This window comes from Dermacentor andersoni, chromosome 2 (assembly GCF_023375885.2).
Source record: "Dermacentor andersoni chromosome 2, qqDerAnde1_hic_scaffold, whole genome shotgun sequence".
NCBI lineage: Eukaryota > Metazoa > Arthropoda > Arachnida > Ixodida > Ixodidae > Dermacentor > Dermacentor andersoni.
In genome coordinates this window covers 5,817,439-5,830,344 of record NC_092815.1, presented here as the reverse complement: position 1 = coordinate 5,830,344, position 12,906 = coordinate 5,817,439, and the positions used below count along the sequence as shown (strand labels likewise).

At 46.7% G+C, this 12,906-nt stretch overlaps 1 protein-coding gene and 1 non-coding gene across 2 annotated transcripts in view; both read left to right on the top strand.

The window, feature by feature from the left end:
• Nucleotides 1-12,906, top strand: part of LOC126542920 (retinol dehydrogenase 12-like) — a 136,044-nt gene that overhangs the window by 32,063 nt on the left and 91,075 nt on the right. The window contains exon 2 of the mRNA XM_072286104.1: nt 2,528-2,727. Coding sequence (XP_072142205.1) covers nt 2,541-2,727 — 187 coding nt within the window. The 5' untranslated portion in view covers nt 2,528-2,540. The remainder of the gene's footprint in view (nt 1-2,527; nt 2,728-12,906) is intronic.
• TRNAS-AGA (transfer RNA serine (anticodon AGA)) lies at nt 3,915-3,988 on the top strand. Its single transcript has one exon. It is a non-coding gene; the product is annotated as a tRNA-Ser (tRNA).

The following is a 12,906-nucleotide window of genomic DNA, read 5'->3' as shown; positions in this document are numbered from 1 at the left end:
TCTCAAAAATTGTTACTGGTACATTAAGGAATGGAGTGAATGTGTGTCCAAGTTCGCGGATCGCTGCTGCAGCTATCCGTACGTGTTACTGGTACTTTAAGATGTACGGTCTTCCTCGAGGACACAGAAATTTGTTGATGCGCCAGCGTCGTATTGCTAACCTTCAAAGGAAGGGCTTCAGCTCTAGAACGTCGGCAAGAGTGAGTACTGCTCATGAAACAATGACAAAGGGAGTAGCGCACCGCTTCCTGTCATTGTAAATTTCGCGCACAGTATCTATGCACACGTCTATCCCAACTGGCACGGAAACTTAGGCCCATTCTATCAGCAGCGTTTCAAGGATAATTAAATGAGGGCACACTTCCACATATGCCCACTGTATACGCACAAGAAATGACGGACTACGCCGATAGCGCACGAATGGCCGAAGCTGGATGCTTTGTGACGGTCCACAAGAGTAAGCGAGTTATTTAGCGATAACACACCTTTGCTACAAGGTATTATGCAATGTACAACATAGCTAAGTTTGAAGCCTTGTACACAGCAAGAGTAAATCAATCGAAACTGAGCACACCCGCGAGTGATTGGGCAGAAAATAATTAAGTAGTGACTTCACCGAGGAGCATTACTGAGTCAGAAACGTGACAAGCGCCTGCTTCAAAATATTTGCCAAAAAAAGAACGAACAGTAAAACACTAATCCTGATTAAATTCATGAGCCGAAAGTTTGGATAGCTTGGAATTTATATTTAGCCCCGCTTTTAGAAGAAGCATTATATACGCTGCTCGCGCCATTTGGACATAGTTTAATCAGCTCCGAAAGCGCTTTTGTATGTTCTCCGAAGCTGTGGCTTAAGCTTCGTGTCGTCCACCCAGTCATCGTCTACGACATCTCCCGAAACAGAGGTTTGCTAAACCGCACCGGGGTCATACACATCCATTGTAACCACGGAAGCAACGGAGGCAGTTGAGGCAAGGAATGTACGCGTCACCACGTGATCAAACATGGCAGTGACCACGGGATCGCCGCGAAAAGGGTCAATATTGTACGAGTGGGCCTACGTGCGTACATGGTAGAGCTGTGAAGTAGCTCATAGTTGCACGTGACTTTGAGCATTATTCAAGGCAACATCAGTTACTTGTTTAATCTGCTGCTCCAATTGACAAATCAATGTTTAGAGAAATAATACAACCTAGAAACCGAATGTCTGCGTGTCTTTGTTTTACTTCGCACCGTAGCAAGCGAGATGTAATTCCGTTTCGTCTGCTTGTTCCCATGCCGTGCAGACCCGCGCGCAGAGAGCGAAACTATGTCCTTTTCTACCGTGTTCCAGCGCACGATCGCGCTCTGTGATCCGCTTGCGTCTGCCTCGCTGTTCGTGTAGCACTGACTTATACCGCTAGTCGGGTGTTCTTGTGCACAGCGCAAAAAATCATGCACTGTGTGAAACGAGACAAACGCTATAGCTCGTGCCAGAGACCGTCCGCGAAAGTGCGCCTCGAAGCAAAAAACCGCGAGAAAAAGAATGAAGGCGGGGCCCGTGAAGGTGTGCGTCGCGCGATCCTCCGGCTCTGGTATGGGAGAACGCATGGAAGGAGTTTTGCTTTCGGAGTCTAGACGGGGGCAAGTGGAGACAGCGTTATGTCGGTGGTCACGCTCGCCTCCTGAAGTCATGGGTTCGCGTTACTGAAATATTTCCTACCTCGGCTATTAATTACCCCTGTCTTGCGCTAGCTGATTCTAACTTGCGCCTGCAAATTTTGTAATTTCATCACTTCACCTCGTTTATCTAGTATATGATTCGTAAACTACATGGGCTAGTTGTATGCACCGCCTTCTGACACAACTTTTTCTAAGAGCGAAAATTTGGACAATACGTGCTGCTGAGACGCCCACCGGCTCACCCATCCGTCCGCCCGCCCATACACATCTATCTATCTATCTATCTATCTATCTATCTATCTATCTATCTATCTATCTATCTATCTATCTATCTATCTATCTATCTATCTATCTATCTATCTATCTATCTATCTATCTATCTATCTATCTATCTATCTATCTATCTATCTGTCTATCTGTCTGTCTGTCTGTCTGTCTGTCTGTCTGTCTATCTATCTATCTATCTATCTATCTATCTATCTATCTATCTATCTATCTATCTATCTATCTATCTATCTATCTATCTATCTATCTATCTATCTATCTATCTGTCTGTCTGTCTGTCTGTCTGTCTGTCTGTCTGTCTGTCTGTCTGTCTGTCTGTCTGTCGTTCTGTCTGTCGTTCTGTCTGTCTGTCGTTCTGTCTGTCTGTCGTTCTGTCTGTCTGTCGTTCTGTCTGTCTGTCGTTCTGTCTGTCGTTCTGTCTGTCTGTCGTTCTGTCTGTCTGTCGTTCTGTCTGTCTGTCGTTCTGTCTGTCTGTCTGTCTGTCTGTCTGTCTCTCTGTCTGTCGGTGTCCGTCTGTCTGTCTGTCTGTCTGTCTGTCTGTCTGTTGCTTCAAGTTGGTGACAGAGCGCGTCTGTCGCAGCCCGGGCGCAGACATGAGCCTGGACAACGGAGGCGGCCTTGAAGACGACGCCCTTGCGATCGCCTGGTTCATCAGGGCTGCGCTGGTGTTGGTCGTGGCGGGCTTGTGCCTCAAGGCGTATGTGCTCTACAGCAAGCGCGTCTACCGCGGCACCACCACGATGAGCGGGAAGACGGTCATCGTGACCGGCGGCAACGCAGGTTGGCCCGTGCAGCTTGCTTCTCGCGAAGCTAAGTTGCAGCCCGCTTTGCTGTGTTTACCCATAATAAGCTAAATAATACATCCTCTGCCCTGTACTGACCTAAGCAGGAGCGGCGTAAAATTACGCTAGGCACGATTTGCGTAGGGATAGCTAAACTTGACCCTTCTGTTCATCCCCCCGAAATAGTAAAAGTAAATTTTGGTACAGTCCTTGCCGCGTATTGCCGCGGTCCAGTAAGTAGATGCCAGCCAACGACGAAGAAAGAAATTAATAGAAGCGATATCAGCTTTTGATTTTGTCAAACCTCCCGTACATGGTAGAAGACGCTTGTATTAAAAATGAAAAAAAAAAAAACGGTTAGCTATGCCTGGTGGCTTAAGATCGCGCAGATGTTCCTGAACGTTTTTTTAATGGCTAAATTTCACACTCGTCGCAGCGAAGGAAGAACCAATAGGGCAAACATCAAGAACACGAGGAGGTGAAAAAGTGGCTGCATATCACGCATACAGACGAAGTGGTCAGCGTGAAATCATTTCGTGTGAATGTCACCAGCGTTCACGTTTTACTCCACGTTTCATACCATGCGATGATGGCCCTGCCTCCTCGTGCCTGTGCTCTATTTCCAGCGAAGCTTTTAGAAGCGCTCGAGAGCATTGTATGCGTGTTTCTCCGACGTCCTTGACGTCGGAGAAACACCCACTCAAAATTTCATCATCATCATCCATAGCTCGTTGCGTCGTCCTCAATTTAGGTAGAACCCTTTGCGTAAGCCTGCAGGTTTCTGCTTCGTAGGTGAGTACTGGTAAGACACAGCTGTTATACACTTTTCCCTTGAGGGATAATGGCAACCTGCTGTTCATTATCTGAGAATGCCTGCCAAACGCACTCGAGCCCATTCTTATTCTTTTGATTATTTCAGACTCATGATCCGGATCCGCGGTCACTACCTGCCCTAAGTACAGTATTCCCTTACCACTTCCAGTGTCTAACTACCTATCGTAAACTGCTGTTCTCTTCCGAGACTGTTAAACATTACTTTACATTACTTTAGGGTGGATGTCTGATTTTCCCTTTATTAATTACTTCTCTCCACCTTGCGGGTTTCCGCAGAACTACTACGTCAAACACTTGCCTTTGCTTCGTGTGTTGTCGACAAATTCGACTTCGCCCTGCCATCTGCTAGCCGCCTGGTTAGCTCAGATGGTAGAGCGGCTGCCCCAGAAAGGCGGTGGTCCCGGGTTCGAGTCCCGGACCAGGAGGAATTTTTCTTCAACTCTGAGGCTTTTCTTTCGAGGAACCCGTATGGGTTTCCTTTGTAGCTATTGCTACGAACGGGTGGATGTCTGATTTTCCCTTTTTTAATTACTTCTCTCCACCTTGCGGGTTTCCGCAGAACTACTACGTCAATTACTTTAGTTTTCTGCAGGATAATTTTTAGACCCACCCTTCTGCTTTGCCTGTCCAGGTCAGTGAGCATGCATTGCACTTGGTCCCTCGAGTTACTAAGCAAGGCAATATCATCAGCGAATCGGAAGTTACTAAGGTATTCTCCATTAACTCTTATCGCCAATTCTTTCCAATCCAGGTCTCTGAATACCTCCTGTAAACACGCTGTGAATAGCATTGGAGAGGTCGTATCTCCCTGCCTGACGCCTTTCTTTATTGGGATTTTGTTGCTTTCTTTATGGAGGACTATGGTCGATATGGTCACTGCAGCGCACGTTGCCGAGCACGTCCACATCTTGCAAGATTCCAGGGTTAGCGCGGAGTAGGAAGTCCATTTCAGTTCTGGTCTCGCCATTCGGGCTCCTCCATGGCCACTTTCGGTTATCCCACTTGCGGAAGAAGATATTCATTATCCGCAAATTATTCCGTTCTGCAAACTCTACTAATAACTCTCCCCTGCTATTCCTAGAACCTATGCCATATACCCACATTGACTTGTCTCCAGCCTGCTTCTTGACTACCCTGGAATTGAAGTCGCCCATCAGTATAGCGTATTTTGTTTTGACTTTATCCATCGCCGATTCCACATCTTCATAGAAGCTTTCGACTTGCTGGTCATCATGACTGGATGTAGGCGCGTAGACCTGTACGACCTTCAGGTTGTACCTCTTAATAAGTTTCCCAACAAGACCTGCCACCCTCTCGTTAATGCTATAGAATTCCTGTATGTTACCTGCTATATCCTTATTAATCAGGAATCCGACTCCTAGTTCTCGTCTCTACACTAAGCCTCGGTAGCACAGGACGTGCCCGCTTTTTAGCACTGTATATGCTTCATTTGTCCTCCTAACCTCACTGAGCCCTATTATATCCCATTTAATTCCCGCTAATTCCTCCAATAGCACTGCTAGACTCGCCTCACTAGATTACTTTCTAGCGTTAAACGTTGCCAAGTTCAGATTCCAATGGCGGCCTGTCCGGATCCAGAGATTCTTAGCACCCCCTGCTGCGTCACAGGTCTGACCGCCGCTGTGGTCCGTTGCTTCACAGCTGTTGGGGACTGAGGGCTGCGTTTTCAAAATTTCAAGGGAGTTAAAAATTAAAAAAAAATTAGCACTGTTTCTCTACCACAGTAGGGGCGCTATAACGTAAAGCTATTCCAAACTTTTTTATTCCAATTCTGCAATCAGCACTCGGCGATTGGTCAAAAACGTTTTTGGACAACCCCCACTTTGCCTGTGTCACGCGACGTCACGAAAACCGCGATAGCTCCCCATCTGATATGACTTGTACACACTGATTATGTATGATTGGACGGAACAAAAGAAACATAGTTATTTATGATTCGACGTGTTTTCTCCATTAGACTTCGGCTATTGCTGAAGAGTTTTCGGGCTGCATCCACTTCGCCTGTGTGTCACGTGACTTCACAAAACCACGAGAACTCACCGCGTTAAAGTGACGTGCACGCGTCAAGGATGCATTAATATGCCGAATAAAACGGAATTTTCTTCTGAATAGCGGCAGGCGGCCCCATTCCGAAAGGAATAAAAGATGGCTGCCGCCAATCGCTCAGGCACTGGCTACTCACACCTGCCGGAGAGCATGGGTTAACTTACGTTTAATCATACCTTATGCGTGGCCATGTAACGTTTTCGAGCACTGTCGGCACTTTTACGACCTCGTTCTGCCAACGCTTCTTTGCTGAGGATCCGTTTTAGCGGCATTCTTAATCTTCCGTGGCATGCCACCGCGATTTTCGACGACCCACCGCACGCTAAGTAAGGGAAAGCGGACCAATCGCAGGCGCTGGCACAACCCTCTTCATCCGGTTATCGATTTTCAGTGCAGTGGCTCGGGCCAATCGAATCCTTCTCCACTTGAGCGTTCTGCTCGCCTCTTGTCAGCCAATTAGATAAGACAGGCCGCTCAGTGTAGGCAATGTTATTTGTTTTTAAAGCAAACAAAAGTGACCACCTATGAACGAGGAGAGCGTTTGATTTGTCGGTTCAGACAACTCTGTTCAGGCAACCCTGCGGGTCACCGCCCAATGTTTGCGTCGGCAGTTACGCAAGTTTGGCCTCAGGAGATAGGTTACCGCAGAAGGTGCGGTTGGTGAGTGGCATTGATACAGTGAAAGTAGTCACAAATATGCCTGGAAGTTTTATACTACTACTACTACTACTACTACTACTACTACTACTACTACTACTACTAATAATAATAATAATAATAATAATATCTTTATTGCCATAGCACATATACAGCATTATAATCAGGCCTGTCTAAGCCTACAAGGGCTTGTGGGAGATGGCCCTGCAGAATTGGCAAGGCAATGCATTGAAATAGGAAAACAATCACATATCAAAGAAAATAATGACGCTGTTACATAAAGCGTGCGACATTACATTTGGCTGCGCAAATTTATTGCAGCAGTACCTAGAGTTCAAGCTTACATAAAACGAACAAAACATACGACACAAAATGCAAGAATGCAATAATAATAATAATAATAATAATAATAATAATAATAATAATAATAATAATAATAATAATAATAATAATAATAATAATAATAATAATAATCTTTATTACAAATAATCAAATTGTACATATAATTTGGCTAGGTCTGCCGAAGCCTTCTAATAATAATAATAATACTAATAATAATAATAATAATACTACTACTACTACTACTACTAATAATAATAATAATAATAATACTGATAATAATAATAATAATCAGCAGCAGCCTACATTTATGTCCACTGCAGGCCAGCGATCTGCATATTTACCCCCCTGCCTTGCACTAGCTAATTCCAACCTGGCCCGGCGAATTTCCTCATATCATCGCCCCACCTAATTTTCGTCTATCCACGACTGCGCTTCCCTTCCCTTGGCACCCGTTCTGCAACTCTAATGGCACACCGGTTATCGGCCCTACGCATCAAATGGCCTGCCCAGCTCCATGTTTTTCTTTTATTGTCAACTAGAATATCGGCTACACCCGTTCGCCCCCTCATCGACACCACTCTCTCCCTGTCTCCTAACATTACGCCTAATATTTATCGTTGCATCGCTCCTTGTGCGGTGCTTAACTTGCTCTCGAGCTTCTTTGTAAACCTCCAGATTTTTGCCCCATGTATTAGCACTAGTAGAATGCAATTTGACTGTACTCTTTCTTTTCAACGACAGGGGCAAGTTACCAGTCATGATTTGACAATACCTGCCGTATGCACTCCAGCCCATTTTTACAGCGAAGCTGGATACCTCTACCTCCCAATGCATTTGTTGTAGCCGTGGGCAAACGTGTCAGCTGATCCCGGAGGTTGTTTGGTACTAGGCTGACCCGCAGCGGAGGGGAAACAGGGTTGAAACACTCTGCCTCTAATAAATAAATAAATAAATAAATAAATAAATAAATAAATAAATAAATAAGAGGTGTCCATTAATGTGCCCAGGAACAACCCGAGGGTCTTGGTGCTGGCACACTCGGCAAAACAATGCACAAGAAACACAGCGCACGCGCACAGGCACATACACACATACACGTGCGCACACTCGTAAAAAAATAATAATTTCGCGAATACAGATTTTAAGAGAGCGTAAGATGTGTAGACGAAAAGAATACAAAGCATGAGTAGAGAAACAGAAAAGGATTACAGAACGACGGAACACACAACAGATGAGAATTTGTGTTCAGTTATTGGAATTCCTCTGCAACTCCTTTCAGGAAAATGTTGAAATTGGGTATGAATGTATCCAGGCACTCTTTGCCACGCCTGTTCTGCGTTGAAGAAGAGGAGAGCCCGAGTGCTCGTGAGCGTATTTGTAAAAGCGCAGTGAAGAAGAAGTTGCGGTTGCGCTCACAATTAAAACGGCGGCCTGCTGCTGTGCCTCCTGCTCTACCGCGCCTGTTTTGACGTTGCGACACTGGTGGAGGTGCTGGAGCCTGCAACGCCATGCGGGCAACACCCAGTCCCGAAGCTCCACCTCACGTCACGACTCTAGTTTCAGTCGGCCCGGACTTCCCTCCCGTGGCGACTCGCACAAGCATGACTACATCATCTCCCTCCTTCACAGACGGCGGCTAGCATTTCCCAGGTGACGCTTGAACACCCTCGCTTCCCCGAAATATTCCACGGCGATGCCTTTGAAAATGTCGAGCACTGGCTTGACCAGTACGAACGCGTCGCACTGGTAAATCGCTGGAACGAATAACAAAAAATCGCCCACGCTTATCTCGTGCTAGAAAACAGCGCTCGTACATGGTACGTGAACAGGGAAGCGAGCTTCCAAACGTGGGGTAATTTTCGTCGTCAGCTCCTCGACACATTCTCGATCTCGGACCGGCGAGATTACGCGCAACAACTTATTGAGGCTCGGGCACAGAAATCCAACGAAACCGTCGCCATGTATGCGGAAGATATGTCTCGTCTGTTTCGTCGCGCTGACCTCGATATGACCGAGGCAAAGAAAGTGCGTCACCTGATGCCGGGAATTAAGGAACCACTCTTTGCCGGTCTTGACCGAAACCCGCCAACAACGGTCGACGAATTCATCAAGGAAGTCATCGAGCGAGCGCTTCAGCAACGTTGCCGCCACATCGACTGCCAGCCCAAGAACACTCCAATCAGCCCCGCAGCTCAGATTGTTGACCACACTTCTTTGCGGGACATGATTCGAGACATCCTGCGTGAAGAGCTGCTAGCCCTGGGCATTGCTCCTACAGAGTCGCCGGTCGCTTCTGTTGCCGAAGTCGTACGCCAGGAGTTGCAGCAAGCTTTCTCCTCACCATCTCCATGTCCAGCAACACGTCCGTCAACCTATGCCTACATGATCCGACGTCCTCCTCCTTCATCGCCGGTAACGCCACTTCAGCCACGGCCCGTTCCCGTGCGGTGGTGGCAACGGGAGTCTGTGAGACTACCTCCAGTTCGCCATACCGACTTGTGGCGCGCGCCCGACCGTAGACCCTTCTGCTTCCGTTTCGGCGAACCGGGCCACATTTCCCGTTACTGCCCCATGCAGATGCTGGAGCCGGTCCTTTTTCGCCTGCCGCTTCTCTGCACTTCGACGACCGTCGTGCTCCGAACAGTGACCAGCTGTCACCCCGCCAAGCAGCTTCACCACGCCGTCGCTGGCAGTCCCCTTCACCTGTGCGCTCCACTTCCCCAAACCGCCAGTTTCACCACTGACGTCGGCAGGGGAGGTAGCTTCCCTAGTCCGCGCCAGGGAAACTAACGGCAGCGACCTCCATGGGGAAGGTTGGCTTGTGTCGAGACGCCAAAAATACCCCCCCCCCCCCCTACTCCCGAAGAAAACGATACGCCGACCAAGACGACATGACGACGAATACTCACGCCACAGACTTTGCCCGTGTCGATTTTAGCATTCTGGTGGATGGACATCACGTCACCGCACTTGTTGACACTGGCGCAGACTTCTCGATTATTCGGCAAGGGTTGGTCGACCGCATTAGGAAAGTGAAGACGCCGTGGACAGGGCCCCACATAAGAGGGGCGGGGGTCAGTTAATGACACCAACAGGAACATGCACTGCCCGAATTCACATCGGTGATGCCAACTTCGTTGCGACTTTCGTCATTCTCCCCGACTGCTGCAAAGACCTCATCTTGGGGATGGATTTTCTGCGAGATTACGGCGCAGTCATAAACATTCCGGAACGTATGGGGACGTTTTCTGTCAGCCCATATTGCGACACGATGAATAACGGGAAACATGAGCGTTTGCGAATCGCCGACGATGGATGGATGGATGGATGGATGTTATGAGCGTCCCCTTTGGAACGGGGCGGTGGGTTGCGCCACCAAGCTCTTGCTACTATGCTGCCTAATATCCTACCAAGGTTAACCAATGAAAAAAAAAAAGACACTATGAACTACCACGTCCAAACTTTCGGATCCCCTATTGCGAATTGTGCTTTTGTACGTCTCCGTCGTTTGTCGTTTCCCTACTTTTCTTCCACCAATCCTCCAATCGCTTCTTACTAATGTCTATTGCGGACCTGTTTGCTTTACCACTGCTCCCGCTGAACCCAAGGGCTTCAAGGAGGCCAGTGGTGCCTAAATCGACCGCTGGGTAGACGTGTTCACATTATAATAAAATATGCTCCGTCGTTTCCCTAGCTTTACCGCAGCAAGCACATGATTCTTCTTCCTTCTTATGTTTCGCTTTATAGGTGCGTGTTCTAAGGCATCCCGATCTCGCTTCGAAAAGTAATGAGCTTCCCTTTGAGTTATCATAAATGGTTTCTTTCCTGATTTCGTTTTTTCCTCTTAAGTAGTTACTCATGGCAGGTTTCTTTTCCATTGCCGCCACCCATGAGATTAATTCAGCCTCTCTGACTTTCCGCTTGGCCTTCCTTGTTGCTGTGTTGCCCATCCCACAGGCCGCATACTTGCTGGTAAGCTTCCTAGTTCTTTTCCTCCACTGTGAATCAATGTTTTGCCTGTACAGATACCTGAACACTCTCCCAGCACATTAACTTTCTTCCATATTCCTCAGCCGTTCTTCATACTCAATTTTACTGCGAGCTTCCCTCACTTCAAAACTAGTCCAGCCCATATCCCCCTGCACAGCTTCATTTGTAGTCTTCCCGTGAGCGCCCAATGCGAGGCGACCCACTGACCTTTGTTTCCCGTCGAGTCCTGATTGTACCCCTGATTTAAAGCAAACAACCGCATTTCCAAAAGTAAGTCCTGGAACCATTACCCCTTTCCACATACCTCGGAGGACCTCGTACCTATTGTATCCCCATAGCGCTCTGTGCTTCATTATGGCTGCATTTCTCTTCCCCTTGACTGTTATGGTTTTTTCCTGTGTTTCCATATATCCATTGCCTTCGTTTATCCATATACCAAGGTATTTATATTCTGTTACTCGAGGTATTTCTTGGCCCTGTATCTCCACTGTTTGTTCACTGTTTTCATTGAATACCATAACACCTGATTTTCTAACACTAAATTTCAAACCTAAATTGTTGCCTTCCTGTCCACAGATATTAGCCAGACGTTGCAAATCGCTTTGCTTGTTAGCGAACAACACAATGTCGTCCGCATAAAATAAACCTGGGAGTTGCTGCTCTATTACTGTACCTGCCTGTTTGTATGAGAGATTAAACCCGATATTACTTCCTTCTAGCGCCCTCTCCATCCTCACCATGTACATCATAAACAGCAGCGGGGATAAAGGGCACCCCTGCCTCAGTCCCTTGTTGATATGAACTTTCTCCGCGCTCCTCATCCCTTCCCATTCAACGCAAACGGTATTTTCTAGGTAAATCTCTCTCAAAAGCTGTATACAATCGTTACCTAAGCCTTCCGCTTCCAGAATATCACACAAAATGTTGCGGGCTACGTTGTCGTAGGCTCCTGTAATGTCTAAAAAGGCCACATACAACGGTCTGCTTTCTACTTTTGATATTTCAATACACTGAGTAAGAACAAACAAGTTATCGTCCAAACGCCTACCTATTCTGAAGCCATTCTGAAGCTCTCCCAAAATGCCATTATTCTCTGTCCATGCTTGAAGCTTTAATTTGATTACCTGCATTGCTAGCCTGTATATTACCGATGTAATGGTCAACGGTCTATACGAGTGAATTCTGTCTTTCTCCCCCTTACCTTTATAAATTAAATTCATTCTACTTTGTCGCCAACTGTCTGGTATTCGTCTATCTTTTAAAGTTTTTTCCACTGCTTTCACCAGAGCTTCCTTACTTTTTGGTCCTAGTTCCTTTATCAGCCTAACGGGAACCTCGTCTAGCCCTGTGGCTGTGCGCTTAGGAATTTTCTCTTCCGCTTTCTTCCAGTTTAAATTTGTCAGAACCAGCTCCCTTTCCTGGGTCTCTTTCATGCTCTTTTTTCCTTCAAATACAACCTCGTCATTGCCTTGGAAAGATTCGGCTGTTATTTTCCGGATGTAATTTATTGCCGCTGCTCCTTCCAGTCTGCTTTCATCTTCGTCTAGGATATGTTGTTGTATTGTTGTTGACTTCCTGCCTAATAATTTTATGTGGTTCCAAAATATTCTAGGTGCGGCCTTCTTTTTCTCACGTATTTCTGACAACCAACGTTCACTTTCACCTTTTAATTTTGCTTGCACCAGTATTTGAACCATAGACTTTTTCTCCCGGTATATTTACCATTTACTAGTTACTTCATCCTGTGACAACTGCGCCTTCTTTGCCTGCCTGTGCTCTCGAGATGCTTTCTGTCGTTCGGCGATCGCTTCTCGTATCTCCTTGTTCCACCAGCTTTTTGGTTTCTTTTTTCCTTTCCAAACGAACATGTTGTTTCTCTTTCCGTATTTCTGTCGTTATTACACTTAGAAGCTCACCATATTCCCACTCATTACTTTTCCATTTGGCAAGTTCTTCCTCAACTCTAGTGATTGTATTTGCTATTTGTTCAGCGTTCAAATTTGGACTGGCCATTTTGCTCTCCTTGCTCTCTTTCCCAACTACATATCCTATTTTCAATATGATGCGCTTATGGTCACTCCCGATGCTGTTAAACCTTTCCTCATCGATGACCATTTCTCTCAACTTATCATGAATTCCTTCTGTCATCAGACAGTAATCAATGGTCGATTGCCGATTGCCGGACGATGTGACCATTCAGCCGCGATCCTACCGCCTTGTCTCTGCATCATGCAAGAAGCCCTACCACGTGGATGTGATCGCGGAGCGAATCGTTTCACTTTTGCTC